At 39.7% G+C, this 19,855-nt stretch overlaps 1 protein-coding gene across 4 annotated transcripts in view; it reads left to right on the top strand.

Annotated features, from left to right (window-relative positions):
• The first annotated feature begins 10,100 nt into the window (after nucleotides 1–10,100).
• ANLN (anillin, actin binding protein) overlaps nucleotides 10,101–19,855 on the top strand; it is a 54,618-nt gene continuing 44,863 nt past the window's right edge. For 2 of the 4 annotated variants that reach the window (XM_058181437.1, XM_058181436.1), the window contains exons 1-4: nucleotides 10,108–10,260; nucleotides 16,706–16,859; nucleotides 17,469–17,729; nucleotides 19,223–19,551. In XM_058181437.1, coding sequence (XP_058037420.1) covers nucleotides 10,243–10,260; nucleotides 16,706–16,859; nucleotides 17,469–17,729; nucleotides 19,223–19,551 — 762 coding nt within the window. In that variant the 5' untranslated portion in view covers nucleotides 10,108–10,242. Of the gene's footprint in view, nucleotides 10,261–16,705; nucleotides 16,860–17,468; nucleotides 17,730–19,222; nucleotides 19,552–19,855 lie in introns of all 4 variants that reach the window. The other 2 variants (XR_009154949.1, XM_058181438.1) reach the window with 2 other exon arrangements.

The following is a 19,855-nucleotide window of genomic DNA, read 5'->3' as shown; positions in this document are numbered from 1 at the left end:
TGCCATGAAGGTTCTTTCAGAAGAATGGATTCGTGACTTTATACAGGATTACACAGAAAGAATGTATTTAATTATTCAAAAATACGAACTGATAAAAAATGGGGACTTTTTGAATCAAGGCTTGGAGGAAATTAACCAGTGTGATCAGGACTTAAATGCAATGGAGGAGATACAAACAAAAGTGGATAAATATGAAGATATGATCGTGAATAAACAAGTTGATGTAAAGAAGTTTCCTTTAAATAGTTTGGATGAAATGTCAGAATTTGTGTTACAGGAGGCTGTCTCCCGAACCGAAAATATTTACAGGCTTAATGCTTTTCAAGAATTCTCTCTTTGGACTGATGGAATATATGGTAGTAATTTGTGGATTTTGGACATAAGGAATTATTAGGCAATATTGTGACTGACTTTTCAAAAGGAGTAATGAAGGAAAGACAGAGATTAATGCATCAAAAAAAATGGCAAGAGACAAAAGTATTATCCTTGAAACGAGGTTATTTTGAATTATTAACAGACAAAAATATTACTGTCCCTGAAAGACAATATGTGAGGAAGATCTGGAAGAAATGGTTGATTATATGTTTTATATCTATCATAAAAGACTAGGTATTTGGATTTATACTGGATTTTGACGAGGAAGGACTAAATTTGAATAGCTACTGTAATTCTCGGTATTGAAATTTTATAATGTGTTGTATTGTATTTTGAATAGAATATTTTTGAAAGAGTTTATGTAAGAAAGACCTGGGGGGGGGAATTATATGGTTATAGAAGCTATAAGGCAGATATTCTTTGAATTGGATTGGATTTTTATGCTTTAGTTGGTTTTAAATACTTTAGGATTAATTTGTTCTATTGATTTATATATTTTGTTACTGTTAATTGTTTTTTTTTTTTTCTGAAGGATTTTGGTTATGCTAGGAGGAAGTCAGAGCTAGAGAGGGAAAACTGGTATAATAGTTTTGGGGGGAAATTTTCTTAGCATATGTTTGTTTTATTTTTAACTATACCTTGTGCTTCATCCGGGAAGTCAGGGGGGAGGGATTAGTGAAGGGAGGGGGGTTGGGGGGAAAGGGGGGGAATTTTTTTTTGTAAAACGTTTTGAATTAAAAGAAAAAAATATCTACATGTCTGGAAAAGATGACAAAGCAGCACACTGATTTAAAACCAGAAATATTTTTGTTGGGGATTTTACTTGAAACTTAGTAAAGGGAATGTATATTTAATTATTCATGTATTAACTGCAGCTGGAATTGTATTTGTACAAAACTGAAAAAGTGAAGAGATCCGGACTGACAAGAATATGATTAGGAAAATATTAGAATGTGGAGAAATGAATAGACCAGTGATGGCTAACCTTTTTGTCATTGTGTGCCAAAAGCGGGGGGTTGCATACACGTGTGCCCACACCAATGCATTGCTCCCTGGCCCCCCATGCATGTGTGTGTGACACCCCCCCCCCGTGCTTCCCCTGCTTTTGACACGTGATTGCACAGTGGGCCCAGTAGGCCCATTTTTCACCCTCCCCAGGCTCCAGTGGCTTTTTTGGAGCCTATGGAGGGTGAAAACAGCCTTCCCCACCTTCCAAAAGGCCAGAAACGGCTCATTTGCTGACTTCTGATGGGACCATTTCCGGCCTCCAGAGGGCCTCTGGGGGATGGGGAAAGCCACTTTTGCCCTCCCCAATCTCCTAGAAAGCCTCTGGAGCCTGGGGAGAGCAAAAAAATGGGCCTTCCCCACCTCCACCCCCTTCAGAGGCTGGAAACAACCTGTTTCCCGACATCCAGTGGGCCCGAAAATCAGCTGGCCCTAGGGCAACACTCATGTGCTCACCAATATGGCTCTGCATAGCACCTGTGGCATGTGTGCCATAGATTCTCCATCACGAGAATAAACTAATGCTTTCAATTAAAGAGAAAGAACAAACTTAATATTATATGGCATGGGAATTATTTATCGATGGTTAGAGAATAAAAATGGAAGATAGAAACAAAAGATGATTGGTGAAATGTAGAAAATTTGTTAAGATAGAGATGTAAACAATGATTTATTCTGACTATTAGGATTATTGTGTTTAATATAATTATTATATTCTTATCAGAAGATATGTAAAGAAGGAAAAATGAACATATTTTGTGGGGTGCCACAGGGGTCGGTTCTCTTGCCTCTCCTGTTCAACATCTATATGAAGCCGCTGGGTGAGGCCATCAGTGGTTTTGGGGTGAGTTATCAACTGTACGCGGATGACACCCAGCTGTACATTTCCACCCCTGACCACCCCAATGAAGCTGTCGAAGTGTTGTCTCGGTGTTTGGAGGCCGTGCGGGTCTGGATGGGGAGAAACAGGCTCAAGCTCAACCCCTCCAAGACTGAGTGGCTGTGGATGCCGGCATCCCGGTACAGCCAGCTGCAACTGCGGCTGACTGTTGGGGGCGAATCACTGGCCCTAATGGAGAGGGTGCGCAATCTGGGTGTTCTCCTGGATGGACGGTTGTCTTTTGAAGATCATTTGGCGACCGTCTCCAGGAGAGCTTTTTACCAGGTTCGCCTGGTCCATCAGTTGTGCCCCTTTCTAGACCGGGATGCCTTATGCACGGTCACTCACACCCTTGTCACTTCTCGCCTGGACTACTGCAATGCTCTCTACATGGGGCTCCCCTTGGGGAGCACCCGGAGGCTTCAGTTGGTTCAGAATGCAGCTGCGCGGGTGATAGAGGGAGCCACTCGTGGCTCCCATATAACACCAATCCTGCGCAGACTGCACTGGCTACCTGTGGTCTTCCGGGTGCACTTCAAGGTGTTGGTTATCACCTTTAAAGCGCTCCATGGCATAGGACCGGCATATCTTCGGGACCGCCTTCTGCTACCACATGCCTCCCACCGACCGGTACGCTCCCATAGAGAGGATCTCCTCAGGGTGCCGTCAGCCAGTGTCGGCTGGCGACCTCCAGGGGGAGAGCCTTCTCTGTGGGGGCACCTACCCTCTGGAACAAGCTTCCCCCAGGACTTCGACAACTTCCTGACCTCCGGACTTTTCGCCGTGAGCTGAAAACATATCTATTCTTCCGAGCAGGACTGGCTTAATAGGGGCTTTTTTAATTCATTTTAAATGGGGTTTATTTTTATATTATGTATTTTATATTTAAATTTAGGCCATATGGAATAAGTTTTTTAAATAGTTTTTATTGTAATATATTGTATTTTTTACTTGGCTGTTCACGCCCTGAGTCCTTCAGGAGAAGGGCGGTACAAAAATTAAAATATTATTATTATTATTATTATTATTATTATTATTATTATTATTATTATTATTATTATTATTATTATTATTATTATTATTATTATTATTATTATGCTCAATATTACTACTGTAAGATCAGAGAATTACTATCAATGTAATGAATGCCGTTATATATTTGTACCCAGATGACACACTGTTGAATGGAAGATGGAATGTTTCTATTAAAAAATTGTTTAAAAAAAGAGAGACACCCATTCACCCACCTCCACACAAAGCTTCTCCTTTTTGCTCTGTGGCACTAAGACCCAAGCAGTCATATCTCCCTGCTAATTTCATGGGGGAGGAGCATCCCCCTCAGGCAATTCCCTCAGTTGAAGAGATAACAGAAAAGAGATCTCCAAACCCGAAGGCCTGAACTGGTACTCACAAATGATGCTGCCCAACTGCCCAGGAAAAGCAGGATATGTTGCACTGGTGATATCATGAGCAGGAGTCCCAGGGCTCATAGTGTGTAATTGTAATAATACTATATAGCTTTGATTACACAGTGAATAACCTCAATTTGGACTCACAATTCCTGGATGCACTAAAGTTAAGGCAGGTTCAATATCCAACTCTTGGAAATGGGTAGCTTCTAGTTATTTAAAGGGAAACCATGACTGTGAAAAATTTTGGGATGTGCTTGGTTGAAATCTGACTGGAAGCTCACAGAAAGTAATATCTGACATCTGAAATTAATTGGCACAGAAAATTGGATACTGTAAATTTCTTTTGCCCTGGCTGCCAGACCTTCATGGTTGAAAGCTCTCCTTTTGGGAGCCACTGAGGGAATCTTTTTCTGCTGCCTCTAAAAATTAAAAATTGAAATCTAAAAATTAAAAGCACCCATCAAGTCTCCCTGATCTGATCAATTTTTAATCTTTTGCCAATAACATGAGTATTTTACTCAAATATTTTGGCAAAAAGGAGGGATTGTAGGAAGTTCACACCCATCCCTCTCCTAGAAAAATGAAATATTCTAGGAAATATTAAAAAGACAGATTATTATATTTCCCTTAAAGGAGACATATGTTTCTAAAGACAAACTCAGAGCCTCAGCTCCCTGCCCTCCCAGCAGATATTTTGGTGCCAATCTATCTACAAGACAAAGGCTGGGCCAGCTTTACAAAACAAAAGACATGGCCTTCATGACATGATAGGATTAGTCCTCATTCAAGATCCAAACCAGGACAAAGCCATTAAGCCATAATAGGAATTGCCCAAAGCCCATTCATTACCCAGTAAGATTCAACCAGGCCTGGGACTAGAGACAACCTACAAAGTTACCCCTGCATGGCCCCATGGGAGTGATAACCTATCAGAGTACATTTCTTACACAAGAACAGGAAGCTCTAAGGCGGGGCCCAAGAGGGGGTATAAATCTCTCTCCCTCTCTCACCTGTGTCCTTTTTTTTGTCCAGGACCTCAAACTATGTGGTCCTGCCCATCATTAAACCATCTTTCTAAGCAGTTTCCATGTCTTTTTTCCCACTTGGAACTGAACCCAGATGGACATTTCTTCCAACACAGCCATGTAACTGATATTGTGTCTACTTTTCTAGAATATTTTCCTAGCGCTTCTATGTCACATTGCGATTTCATTCTATGAAATCTGAATCTCTACTTGAGTAACAGAAATATGTTCTTTCTGTACCAACTCATAAAGTTCAAACTGCCCAAGGAGCTGCTGATCCAGTTCTACAGAGGAATTATTGAGTCTATCATCTGCACCTCTATAACTGTCTGGTTTGGTTCTGCAACCCAACAAGACAGAAACAGATTTCAGAGAATAATTAGAACTGCAGAAAAAACAATTGCTACCAACCTGCCTTCCATTGAGGACCTGTATACTGCACGAATCAAGAAGAGGGCCGTGAAAATATTTACAGATCCCTCACACCCTGGACATAAACTGTTTCAACTCCTACCCTTAAAACGATGCTATAGAGCACTGCACACCAGAACAACTAGACGCAAGAACAGTTTTTCCCCGAACGCCATCACTCTGCTAAACAAATAATTCCCTCAACACTGTCAAACTATTTACTAAATCTGCACTATTAATCTTTTCATCGTTCCCATCACCCATCTCCTTCCATTTATGACTGTATGACTGTAACTTTGTTGCTGGTATCCTTATGATTTATATTGATATTGTTTCCTGATTGCTTATTTGTACCCTATGACTATCATTAAGTGTTGTATCATTAAGTGTTAAAATTGTACCCTATGACTATCATTAAGTGTTGTAAGTGTTGTATCTTGATGAAGGTATCTTTTCTTTTATGTACACTGAGAGCATATGCACCAAGACAAATTCCTTGTGTGTCCAATCACATTTGGTCACTAAAAATTCTATTCTATATGTTTTCACTAAATCCATGCTACTGAAAACACAGGATTGTGTTTGACAAATAAGTAGCAAAAGTAAAGTAACATAGTAGAAATTGATGTAGCTAAAATATCTCTCTTTTCCTTTCAAATTCTAAATATGGTCAATGAAAAATGAGATTTAACTATGTAGTGTAAACATTCAAAGATGTAGCAAAAATAAAAAAGGAATTAGAAATATGATAAATTAGGTGGAGTCTGCCTTTCTCTTCCATTAGTTTCATATATTTCCAGTTCCTCATGGAAATGTGGGGTGAGGTTGGGAAGCTGCTTGACAGCAGCAACATCCTACCTTTGAAGACAGCCTGGAAGCTGAAACTTGTACAGAATTTTGTTGTTATTTTAATCTGAGTTTCCTGCAATGGCTACCAGGTGGTGTCTTGCACTACTTCATTGTACTGGTTATCATCTATAAAATCTTTGTATACCATAGCCAGGGCCACACTCGGGCCCTGTTCTTGTGAACTGTTAAATCTGAATATTGAGAGTGAATCTGTTAAGATAATCAAGCAACGAATCACCAAACACCTAGAAGCAAACAAAGTAATAACCAAAAGCCAACATGGGTTTGTCAAATGAGGACCCAGATTGTTGGGGGCAATAAGTTGACTTTGTATATAATATACAAATGGATGAAGACTATTGCTTGACATAGTGTAAGCCGCCCTGAGTCTTCGGAGAAGGGCAGGATATAAATGCAAATTAAAAAAAAAAACAGATCATGCCAGACTAATCTTATTGCATTCTTTGACAAAATTAGTAGACCAGAGGAATGCTGTCGATATAATTTACTTGGACTTCAGTAAAGCATTTGATAAACTAGACCATAACCCACTACTAGATAAAGTAGAAAAATGTGGGTTAGATAGCACCACCACCAGATGGATTCGTAACTGGCTGACCAACCGCACTCAATGTGCAGTCCTCAATGGAACTACATCCACATGGAGGGAAGTATGCAATGGAGTACCCCAAGGCTCTGTTTTAGGCCCAGTACTCTTCATCATCTTCATCAATGACTTGGACGAGGGGATAGATGGGGAACTCATCAAATTTGTAGATGACACCATGCTGGCAGGAATAGCCAACACTCCAGAAGATAGGCTCAAGTTACAGAAAGATCTTGACAGACTTGAACATTGGGCGCTATCTAACAAAATGAAATTCAACAGTGAAAAAAGTAAGGTTCTACATTTAGGCAAAAAAAAAAACAAAATGCACAGGTACCGTATATGTGGTACCTTGCTCAATAGTAGTACCTGTGAGAGGGATCTTGGAGTCCTAGTGGATAACCATTTAGATATGAGCCAGCAGTGTGCAGCAGCTGCTAAAAAAGCCAACACAGTTCTGGGCTGCATAAACAGAGGGATAGAATCAAGATCACGTGAAGTGTTAGTGCCACTTTATAATGCCTTGGTAAGGCCACACTTGGAATATTGCATCCAGTTTTGGTCGCCACGATGTAAAAAAGATGTTGAGACTCTAGAAAGAGTGCAGAGAAGAGCAACAAAGATGATTAGGGGACTGGAGGCTAAAACATATGAAGAACGGTTGCAGGAACTGGGTATGTCTAGTTTAATAAAAAGAAGGACTAGGGGAGACATGATAGCAGTGTTCCAATATCTCAGGGGTTGCCACAAAGAAGAGGGAGTTGGGCTGTTCTCCAAAGCACCTGAGGGTAGAACAAGAAGCAATGGGTGGAAACTGATCAAGGAAAGAAGCAACTTAGAACTAAGGAGAAATTTCCTGACAGTTAGAACAATTAATAAGTGGAACGACTTGCCTGCAGAAGTTGTGAATGCTCCAACACTGGAAATTTTTAAGAAAATGTTGGATAACCATCTGACTGAGATGGTGTAGAGTTTCCTGCCTGGGCAGGGGGTTGGACTAGAAGGCCTCCAAGGTCCCTTCCAACTTTGTTGTTATATTATATTATATTAAGAGTCCATCCCTCAAATGACACATAAGGTCTATGGATTAAAGGAAGGCTTTTTAATAGTTACGCAAGTCTTTGGCTCACATTATGTACTATTCTTGATGTACATCTGAATGTAGTACTTTTGATTATTGCTATTTTTTTTAATTAGGTCAAGTATGTTGTTGTTTTGCGTGTTTTTGTTGCTGTTTATCAACATTTTTAATTGGGATGGTCAATGTAACAAATCAAAATAAGCCTGAAAACAATTTATAATCCCCATGGCAATAACAGAAATTGATACATGTATAGATGATTGGTTTCAGAGGTCACATTTATTACAATTGCATGCATACTGGATGAATAAAGCATAATAATTATTTTTTTAAATCAAGTTTTATTGATTTTTCTTTCACATACACCCACATATTTTATGAAGAGTATTGACCGTATCATATCTTATACAATCTGTCATTTCCAAATACACTTTACATAGTTAGTTTCTGCCAAAATGTTATTTTTGCCTACTTTTTATCTTAATACTTCTATACTTATTATATAAAGAGCATCACCATCTGCCCTCAAATCCTAATTTCTTAACATTATTTCAATTAGTTATCCATTGTCAATCATATATATTCTCTTTTAACTTTCATATTAATTTACTCTTTATCCTAATAAATTTAAGCATGCTCGAGGTTGCCTTTGTACCATTTCATCTCTCTTGTTTTACAACAATCCTTCTCTTTCTCTTCCCTCCCTTCTTCTATCCTCTATTTTCTTCTTTCCTCCTCTCCTATTTTTTCTCTACTTCCCCTTCTTTTTCCCTCTCTTCCTTCTTTCCTCCCTTTCTAACCTTCTCTCCTACTCGTTTCCCCTCCCTTTCTTCCTCTCCTTTTCCTTTTCTTCTATTCCTCTCTCTCCTTCCTCTCTTCTCCCCTCCTTCTATCCCTCTACTCCTCCTTCCATTCTCTCTCCATTGTTGTATTCATTTTCAATTCAATATTTTCCACAATGGTATCCACGCAACCCCAATTTTTTCTCCACTTATTAAATATATTTCTCGAAATCCCCATCACATTTTTAAACTATTAACAATGTGTTTCAACTTATTCCATTTTTACATTGAAACCTTTTAACTAAATTAACCTTCCACTTCTTACTTTCCTTAGTTCCTATTCCAACATTATTTTCCTCATTTACTAGCATTTCAATTTTATATCTTAATTTCAATTATTTTGACATTTAAACCAGTCTACACTTCATATTACATCTGCTGATCCATTTTACAATAAACAATATACTTCTTTTTTTGCTTCTTACATACATCATTTACTAGCATTTCAATTTTATATCTTACATTCAGTTATTTTCATATTTGAACCAATCTACATTTCATATTACATCTGCTGATCCATTTGACAATAAACAATATATTTCTTCTTGTTTGCTTCTTACATACAATTTCTACTATTAAAACAGGTCTCTTAAATCAACTAATAAGTGCTGAATAAAGCATTAATGTATGGCATACAATGTCAGGGAAATCTACATGCTAGATACAATGCAGTCCTGACTGCCTAAATTGCTAGTTCATTCTGTTTGGCCTTGTGTGCCTGCACCCAGGGAGCAAACTAGCTTACACCAACCGACTAGGAAAACAGATCTCTTTATCTGGCATGTTGTTGAAAATACAAAATGTATATACACCTTTCTCTTCAGGATAACTAAACGGCCCTAGACAATGGCAATAATGTCTAGAACCCACAATATTTTCCTGTTTTTACTATCTACAATTACACGAGTTTACAAGCCACAAAAGTCTGAACTAGTTAGATTGGTCTAGATTTGTTGTTAAACCATAAAGCTAATTCTCCCAAATCCATGGGTTTTGAACAGTTAATTTCCTAATTCCTATATTTTGCCGCGCCCCGAACTACCATAGGAGATATCCGAGTTCTAGATTGTGTGCAAATCTTACAAACGTGTCACTGAGTACAATAGATAAAACTGACGAAGATCTGCAATATTAGAATGTCACCGCTTTTATTTATTTCGTAAAGTTAGTGGAATTATACCCCCCCCCCGATTTTCAAAAGTTAGAGGAAAACTAAAATATCGCCGGGCTTCCTCACTAGCAGGTTGCCCCATCGAAGTTCAATAGAAATCAGAAAGCATTAAGGATGCTGACCTTATACAGGACTGCAACTAGGATTTCCTATTTCTGAAACTTTAAAATTATGCAAAGGCCATTTTTAAGGGTCCGCCAATTTCATAAACCGATTATGAACCATAACCATATAAGGACGCCATAAGCCCTAAGACTGGGCGGGTATAAAATGCGAAGACGCAACCTGGGGAATATGGCTTGTGAATCATTGGCTAAAACTCTTGTCAATCATTCTCTTCACTTTTCTACGATCGCTTTAGCAGAATTGAACTTCACGCGCGTGAGACAAGGCATTCTATTATGGGTTTGGGGTGGGCGGAGCAACAGCCGCTCGGGGGTGAGGCGCATGTCTAGTACGCAGCTTTCCAGTAGCAGGCGCTGAAATTCAAATTTAACAGCAGTTATCATTTGGTAAGCATAGTGAAGTAGCTTGGTTGCAGACGAAGCGAGCGGCTACCGCGGCAGTAGGGGATACTTCTAAAGATGGATCCTTTCACCGAGGTACGTGATTACCTCTACTTAATGGTTTGATGAGTCGGTTGTTAAGTGTGACCGAGGACAGAGGAGGTGGGTAATGAGAAAGATGGGCACATTGTGCAGTGTAGAGAAGGTGAGAACAGTGCTAGTGGAAAAAAACTGATTGGGAAGAGGAAATTTTAGGGTAAGAAAACATCTGCAAGCAGACAAGCGAGTTTACAGAGCACCAAGGACTCCATATTCAATCCAGAGCCGCATATATTCCGTTCTTGAGATAGGAAAGAAAATATTACCAAGAAAGGATAGTATGAAGAGAAGCAATTCCTCCCCCCCCCACAAACCTGATTTATGCGCCCTTAGTTACAATTAAATCTAAATCTAATAAATGGCGATTCTGTTTCGACTAAAAGGCAATGAATGCAATGCATTCATGAAATGTAATTCAATTAATTTGTATTTAACTTGCAATACTTCTGAGTATTGTAATCCAGTGTAGAATTGTTGCATGAGTCTTTCAATTCCTCATTTCTAACAAAGATTATTTATTCTATGGGATTGAGAGCTTGATTTGTTTTAATACCAATTTTTGGTGTTTTAATACCAAATACCAATTTTAATACCAATGGTACTTTCCATAAGTCCTGCATACATAACACATAGTTCTGATCAGGAATGTTTTAGCAGTTTTTTTTAAAAAAAAAACTGCTCTCAAACTGCGCCTTTTTCATGTCTTGACTCATGCCTTTTTCATGACTTGACTCAGGGGAGGGGAGAGTGAATGAATGGGTGTGGCATTTCTGAATTGCTTTTCTGTTGGCTTGTCAAGATGAAAAGAAACACAAAAGCAAACAAGTTGAGTTGCTTAAAAATTCAGTTTAAAATTATTTTAATATAACTTAAAATTCAGAAAGTTTTCTACAGTATATAATATTTAAGTTTCAGAGCTAAGGATGTAAATAGAACAAGTTGATCAACCACAAACTGGGTTTCCATTAAAATAACTTCCATTCTTTAAAAAAACTTATAATTTCATTCTACAAAAGTTGGGTATTACTTTTAGAGCAGGACTCAAATTAATTCAAGTAACTACAAATTCAGAAATTTTTATTTGCATCTCTTGTACAAAGAGATCAGTTATCAAATAATCTAAACTATCATATTAGACCTAAAATTGCCTTAGTTTCTAAATACTGCAAAATATTAAAATTTAACAGCCCTGATTATAGCCTCATTGTCCTATAAACTGGTACAAAAGGAATAACAACAGCTAGGAAAAAATTACTGTAGATTAGAAATGAGCAAACATTCCTGGCTGGGGCGTAAAAGACCCTCTTTCCTATTTTGTGTTTTCTGGAAGTAAGAGATTCCGCATCTCAATAACAGTCAACTTCCTAATATAGCAGGAGTGCCCGTGGACCAGATCTGGCCTGTGATGTGGTCAGATCTGGCCCACGCGGCCATCTTGGAAACAGTAATGGGCTGTCCCTTGTAGCTTTGGTTTGGCCCATCCCTGTGGGCGCACGTATGTACAGGAGGCAGCAGGAATCCACGTTCACACCAGGAGGGGATGGGCACCCTGTGTGTGTGTCATCCTATACACATGCACGCCTGCCAGGATGGGATGGGCAAGGCCAAAGTGACGTGGGCTGGCCCCTTTATTGTTTCCGGGATGGCCACACTGGAGTTTCAAGTTATGTGTGCATGGGGGGGGAGATGTCCGGCAGCAGGGAATCCGCAGCTGGCCCTCCAGGAAACAGGCATGTTGGCAGCAGGCAGAGTCACAGAGAGGGGCACATGATGCGCACCACTGGACCTGCCTGCTTCATCCTATATGGTCAGGACAGGTGCCCAGGGCATCCAGCAGGCCAAACCGCGTTCTTTGTTTCTGGCTACTGCCGCTGCTGCAGGCCAAAACAAGGTGAGGAGGTTGGGGCAGCTGCTTTCTAGCTGACTGCTTCACCTCCTTCAGGCTGGCCGCATCTGCCAAGTGGCGGTGGAGTTGCCACAAATGATACACCTCCTTCACCAAGGCTGCAAGGCGGGAAGAGCTGAGCCCCGCTCTGCCCTGCGAAGCAGCAGCTCCAGAGCACTTTTGGGATGCTGCCAACCAATGGATCTCCTTCAGATGGAGCCCCTGAGACTGGTCTCTTTCCTGGATTGAAGGCAACCTTCTGTCTTGTAGCCCCACCTCTGCTTTTCTGTTCTGAGCTGAGGGTTGCAGCCAAATTCCCTGCTTGGATGGCATTTCTGGAAGATGCGACGTCCAGTAAACAGTAGGGCAGCTAGGGGGGGTAGCGGGACTTCCCTCTGCTTGGCAGGATGCTGCTGGAACCGGTGCCTGTGGCTCAAAGGTCTTCTTCAGCTGTGGGTTGGGTGCTGCTTCCTACCCTGCCACTCGCTATGCTTTGGGGAAGCCCCATCGGGCACTTCTTGTTGGAGTTGGTACCAGGCAGGAAAGCAATAGCACTTAGACATATATACCGCTTCATAGTGCTTTTACAGCCCGCTCTAAGCGGTTTACAGAGTCAGCATATTGCCCCCAACAATCTGGGTCCTAATTTTACCCACCTCGGAAGGATGGAAGGCTGAGTAAACTTTGAGCCGGTGAGATTCGAACTGCTGAAATGCAGCTAGCAGTCAGCTGAAGTAGCCTGCAGAACTGCACTCTAACCACTGCGTCACCTCGGTTCTTCAAAGCACCACACTCTCCTCCACTTCCTGCTAGTGAACCACCCCTCTCGTGCAGCCAATGTAGCACCACTTGGCACCACTGTGAGCCACTGAGGTCGGGTGCGCGAGAGAAACACATTCCAGGTGCAGATCAAGGGCAAGATTTGTGAGAGGGCCAAGGAGAAGATGACCAGCAGTGACCTGCTCTCCAACTGCAAGCCAAAACAGACAGTGGGACGGAGTTAGCACGTCTAGCGGTCAGCATCACATTCCTCTCCTCCACCACTTGCTGCTTGAACAGCTAATGTGGTGATGGCAGTGGGCTCCAGAGCTACAGCATGCACTAGCTCAGGGGCTGGCAGGCTGCGTATACAGCCGGAAACCATCCTCCCTGCACAGAAAGGGCAGTAAGCGCACAGTGGACGACGGGTTTCTGGCTGTAGCTGCCCTGCCCTCTGCCTCACCTCACCTCATCCTGTGGGACGAGCCTCCCAACCACCGCCCAACCCAACGGAGACCCTTGGATTCCCTCCCTAACCCTGCCCAGTCCCCACAAGTACCACCCACATGAGCGATATCAAGTGCACCATACCCCCTAGCCACGCCCAATCCCCAGAGGACAACCACAGTGCTGATCCAGCCCTCAATGAAATTGAGTTTGACACCCCTGTAATACAGTATTGTAGGTGGGTCAAACCAGAATTCTCCTTTTGGTTCTGTAGTCCCAGGACAAGTTTTTTTTTTGTAATTTATTCATATTTACTCTAATTCAGTATCATAGAATTTGAGTCTTGCTCTCTATTATGCCAAATTTGAATATAAACATTTCTAGAAGCAAAAATATTCCCCTTTTAATTAAAATATGAACTGTTTGTCACTACATTAAATATATGTATGTTTATATGGAAAAAAATAAAGTTTTATAATGTTGAAGAAAGTTAGCACACACAGCCTCCTAGAAGAATGAAATATTTTAGGAAATATCCCTGCCTGCCCATCCGGACAAAGACTCCAAAACAGTACAGCCAGCCGTGGAATCAGAATCGGCTGGGTGGAGGAACCAACGCCATCCAGGGCTCTGGTGCACAGCTTACTTATGTGGGCCAGCCTTACTGTTCGGAGGCTGAATGGAGCCGTCGACTGAGCGAGGAAGCACTGCAGGGCCAGGACCTTCACACCCATGTCCACCTGCCAGAATTTGCTGCGCTGGGGCAGAAATGAGACCCTGTCCTGTAGAACCTGCTGCTGCTTGGGCGGGAAGGATGAGGAGGAGGAGAAGAACAGTGAGACTTTGCACCAGCTGGCTAGGCAGGGTGCAGGTCAGGTGCTGCTGGCTGGCTGGTTGGGGTGGGCAATTATTAGGTGGCTGCTGTGGCTTCAGTGGGGAGGATGAGGAGAAAAATAGCTCCTTCCCCTGCCGCTGCCACCATCAGCTTAAATGCTCCAAAGCAGGGATTGCACACTCTCTCTCTCATACAAACACACACAGTTTAGCGATATCTCTCTCCCTCTCTCTCTCTCTTCCCCCCCCCCCAGTGCCTGGTTGGCAGGACACTCAAGTAAGCCAGCAGCTCTGCACCCCTCTGCCTTGCTTCATAATCCACACACACACACACACCCCATCACTGGCCATCACACCAGTCCGTTGCTTAGCCTCCTACTAGATTACAGAGGCGAGCAAGGAGAAGACGTGGCAAAGAATGAAATGAGACGGGTGGGTGGATGGAGGAAGAAGCAAGGCAGGGGGTGCAGAACTGCTCCACCCGCCCCGCCCTACCTGAGGGCCCTTCAGCCAGGCCCCCTTTCCCCTCTCTCACACACGCACATGCACACGCACCTACACACACTGCCACTAGGGCAGCCGCTTCCCTCTTCACTAACCTTTCCAGCTCCTTTCGCCGCTGTCTCATGCAGAGCAACTAAAGTAGTCTGTAGGACTACAGTAAAAAAAAAAATAGTTCAGCTCTTCCAACTTCTCACACAAAAAAAATCTCGTGAGGTTGGAAGGTCTGAACTATTTTTCTTAACCGTAGTCGCACAATCTACTTTAGTTTCTCTGCCCATGGCAACAGATAACTGGGCCTGTGAGCACATGTAGACGCCGGGATGGAGTAGGCTGGGCTGAAGTGAGGCAGGCTGGACCTTTGCAGTTTCCAGGAGAGCCACATGGGCTGGATTTGGCCTCATCACAGTTTGACACCCCTGTATTAGAACAATTCTAACTTGTTTTATCTTAAATTCTTATTATTGGTTCAATCTAATTTTATTTCTTTAACCACAGCTAAGTACTAGACCATCATTTGTACACTATGTCAAGATATATTTTTTTAATATTTCCTGGGTATTTTATAATAGTTATTCCTTTTCTTTTTATCCTAATTAATTGTGGTTTTCTTCCTTTATTTGCTGGTCTGAGACCAAATAAAAATTGGTCGATTATTAATTATGAATCATAATAAATAAGATCTCATCTTAGAAGTCTTCTGGGTGTTGTGTTACTCCTGATTCTTGCCTTTGGGGTGGCAACTTGATGCCCTTTAGGTCACCAACTATCTTCTGAGGGCAATCTCTACTTTCTGACAATTAAACAATTAAAAAAACAAATAGTTTCACTAAATACCTCCTGCCTACTTAAGAGAGAAGCAAATGATTATAGATTTAGCCCTTTCTTCCCTCCTTAAGACATAGCTTAATCTCATTGGAGAAAAAAGTAAATTATATTTTTAAAAAAGATAAGGCAAAATATAGAAACATTACAAAAGAAAATCCAAGTAAAGTAGAAGGTGATGCTGAGCTGCTAGCAATGAATGCTTTCACCTTGTAAAACAGGAGATAATACAATTTAAGGCCTTAGAAATACATCAGAGGGTCTATGTCTGCTAGGTTTCTTGAGAATGTAACCAAGGACTAGTTCCATCCCTCAAGATCTGCACAGGGGTGTCTCCGTATTAATGGCTAAAACTTGCCTGGTAAGGATACAACCTTCAATTATATGATTATTAATTAAGGTAATCTTATATAAGAGTTAGTTCAGTGATTAAGACATCAAGTTAGAAAACAGATGTCTCACTTTAGGAATGAAGTTAGTTGGGCAATCTTAGGCCAGTCACTGTCTGTCAGGTCTAGGAAGGAGGCAATGGCAAGCCGCTTCCAAAAAATCTTGCTATTTGTTACCAGGAGTTGAAAACTGACTAAAAATAAAAATCTTAGAATCGTGTGACATATTTATGATACCTTTGCATTGATATTAGGGTATATTCCCTTTACAGATATATTTAATTTAAATTTAAACATTGTCTTGATTACGCAGAACTTGTAAAATGTTTACTATTATGGATTTATTTATTTATTATTTATTGTTCTGCAGTTCAATTAATTTAATAAAACACAGAATAAACTAAGCACCTAAGTAATCTCACTTTTTTCATTGAAATTTAATAAAATGTAGTTAGTCCTCATTTAGCAATCACAACAGTCTGGAAACTTATTGAAGCAAAATAGTATTTGTGTTTATGATGTTACTTTTCAAAGCTTTCCTTTGCTTTACAAATTTACAAAGATACAATAGAATTGTTGCAAAATTACTTTTTCATCACTGTAGTAACTATCAACACTTGCTAAATGAGAACTACCTGTATTCCAGTTGATAGATCTCATTATATTAGTTTCTCATTGGACAAAAATCATAGGTTGTTTGTTTTTATAAAGAACTATCACAAATAAATAAAACTATCTTATACAAAAATCACTATAACTGTTAGGAAATATTTACCTTTGATCATCCTTATGAACTTTTTAGAAACTGTTAGAACGAACTCGTGCCAGGAGGGAGAATTTACAGAAGCTGATGGCTGGACGTTCCACAGCAGGAGTCCGGAATATGGCTCAAACAAAAAGAAATAGAGAGCCTTTATCAGAAGCTGGTAATCAGTCACTTCAGTCTAATGAAGAAGGTATTTTTCATCACAATATTGTAAAATTTTGCCAATTCTTAAACCACACTTGCCTTATTCTTTATAGCAAATTTATATTAAAATGCCATAAACTAAATATGGAGCAGGAATATGCATTACAGGTTGTTGTGAGTACCTTTCCAGGTTTCTATTATACTAAAAGTGAAGGCAATTACATTTTTAAATTTCTTTTTAAATTTTATTTAATCCCAAATTATATATTTGAGTTATATGACTCAGATCACCTATAAGTCCAGTAATTAATTAATTATGAAACTCAAGTTTTAAAACATCTAGGTTTTCAAATAGCTCTTCTGTTTTTAATGTTTACCCAAATTTGGATCTGGCTTCAGAAAGTAAATTTTTTTATCAATGATCAGTGGACATGAATTAATAATGAAAAGCCTTTTTTTTTCTATGAGGCATAACTGGGAAAAAATAGTTACTTAGCAGGATAAGCTTGTTAAACTAATTAGAAGCCTGTAAACTGAATTTATATTCTGGTCTGTGAAATCTGAATTTGTTTTTAACTTAATGTTGCATTTAGGCTATTCTAGTTACAAACATATTCTATTGTTTGTCTTTTCCCCCCCAAAAAAATTTCTATAGCAAAACCAAATGCAAAGCCATCACCATCCAAAAGACATTGTTCAGACAATGCAGAAATTTCAGTTTCTAATTCAGAGAATATGCATCCAGTTAATTTGCCCTCGAAAAACCCAGTTCTTCTTGAAATGACTCCTACTTCTCAGCTTGCTGCTTCATCCTCAGAGACTGAAGAACACAACTCTACATCTGAACTGACTTCTGTTAGTTCAGTTAAAACACGTATGCAGAAGTTGGCAGAACAGCGACGCTGCTGGGATAATGGTATATGTTTCATGCTAAGACACTGAAAACTAAACTAAAACTAGCAGTGAAATATGGGAGCAAATGTTATGTGAAAAAGCAACGCTTGAAACTTTTAAAAAATTATGTTTAGTTTGGCTACAAAGTATTGTCCTACAGAGGAAAAAAAGTAATCCGATTTGAAATTGGCATGATTGCAAATGTTTAGTAATTCTGCCAATATCATTTTAAAAACCAGAGTTATGTGTGTGAGCCATTGCTTTGTTTTGATACAATTGTTATTTGACTTACGGCAATAACTCTGCTATGCACCATTGGGATTGGTCCACTGGACCTGAACAGTTGTAGCTAGGTAGGTAGGTAGGTAGGTAGACAGACAGACAGACGCACATGCACATACATACATCTATATTCATACATACATACATACATACATACATACATACATACATACATACATGTATATGTATATATATATATATATATATATATATATATATATATATATATATATATATATATATATATATCTTTGGTTATTCGGGTTTCTCCTGCGTAAAATTGGAAGTGTCTTGGCGACGTTTGATGAAGTTTCATTCGTCATCTTCAGGCTTCAGCTTCGTGTTTCTGGGAGCAAATCAAACCCCCACTAGCAGTTAAAAAGGAAGAAACAGCTGCAATCACACATTGCTCCCAGAAGCACGAAGCTGAAGCCTGAAGATGACGAATGAGACTTCGTCGAAACGTCGCCAAGACACTTCCAATTTTACGCAGGAGAAAACCCGAATAAACAAAGACCTATATACAAACACCCGCGAAAACCTCAGAAAACACACACACACACACACACACACATATATATATATATATATATATATATATATATATATATATATATATACACACACACACACACACACACACACACACACACACACATACATACATATACATGCATACATACATATACACACATATACATATACATACAACACCCATTTTGGCTATAGAATCCAACAATTGAAATTTGATTCTAGAATAGGCCAGGTTAGGGATTGAGTCATTGTTTTTTAATGTGCTCTGCATTTCAGGTTTCATGAAGGAAAAAGATTCCAATTAGTTTTAGTTACCTTTGTGAGGGATTTGGAGGTAGAAACTGGTGGCATGGAAGTAGTCTCAGAAATATTGTTCTACAAATTATTATAGATTTGTTTAATGGCTAAGGATAAATCTCTCTGAAATTTATTTCTACTGTATTCGGTTTAGAATACTCCAAGTGTCTTTTTATATTAAGACTATGTTTTGAAGTGTCAGAGTTCTGTAATAAATGTACTTTCTTTTGTCTCTTTCCTGGAGCGGGCAAGAAGGACAAGGTAATCTACTCTCTTGGATTGTGTGCTTTTTCTTTACAAATAACTGAAAAGAAGGATTTGTCTAAATATATATACTTCTATTTCAGAAAGTTTGACATCTCTTTTCTGTATTAAAATATTCTTTATTGTTTCAATTTTCAGATTTGCCCGAAAGCATTTCCATAACACCTATCCTATCAAAGGAATGTGTCATCTCCCCACCCAAACAACTTAATGCAATAACTGATACACCAATAGGAAGAAGGGGCCGTCTAGCTAACCTTGCTGCTACAATTGGCTCCTGGGAAAATGATCTAAGCCATCCATCTGCAAAGCAAAACAATACACAAGAACAGCCTGGTACTACTTGTTTTTCCAAATTGTCCACTACAAGTGGAGCATCTGCTAGAATCAATTGTGGTAGTGTGAAGCAGGATGCTGCATCCTGTTCACAAACGGCTGTGGATAAGTCAGCAATCTCTGGGATATTGGTAAGTTACCATATTTTAATGTTGTATATTTCCTATATAGACTGCTAAAATGAAGTTAAAGAATATTGGATTGTCATTCAAACCATGCTTAATAGGGAATAAGTTTTGTTTAAAATGTGAATTTATGAGAATCTTTTAATAAGTTGTAAGTACTTTACACTAAAATTGATAATACTGTCACATACACCTGTTCACATTATACTGTGGAAAAGTCAGAGTAAAATAGTAAACTACTAGTAGTTAAAATTTTTGGTTTTGGATTAATGCTTCCACAAAAGAATTCATTGCATCTGGAAACTGTTTT

This window comes from Ahaetulla prasina, chromosome 4, assembly GCF_028640845.1.
Source record: "Ahaetulla prasina isolate Xishuangbanna chromosome 4, ASM2864084v1, whole genome shotgun sequence".
Lineage (NCBI taxonomy): Eukaryota > Metazoa > Chordata > Lepidosauria > Squamata > Colubridae > Ahaetulla > Ahaetulla prasina.
Note: the sequence above shows the minus strand (reverse complement) of the source record. Positions and strands in the feature narration are given on the sequence as shown.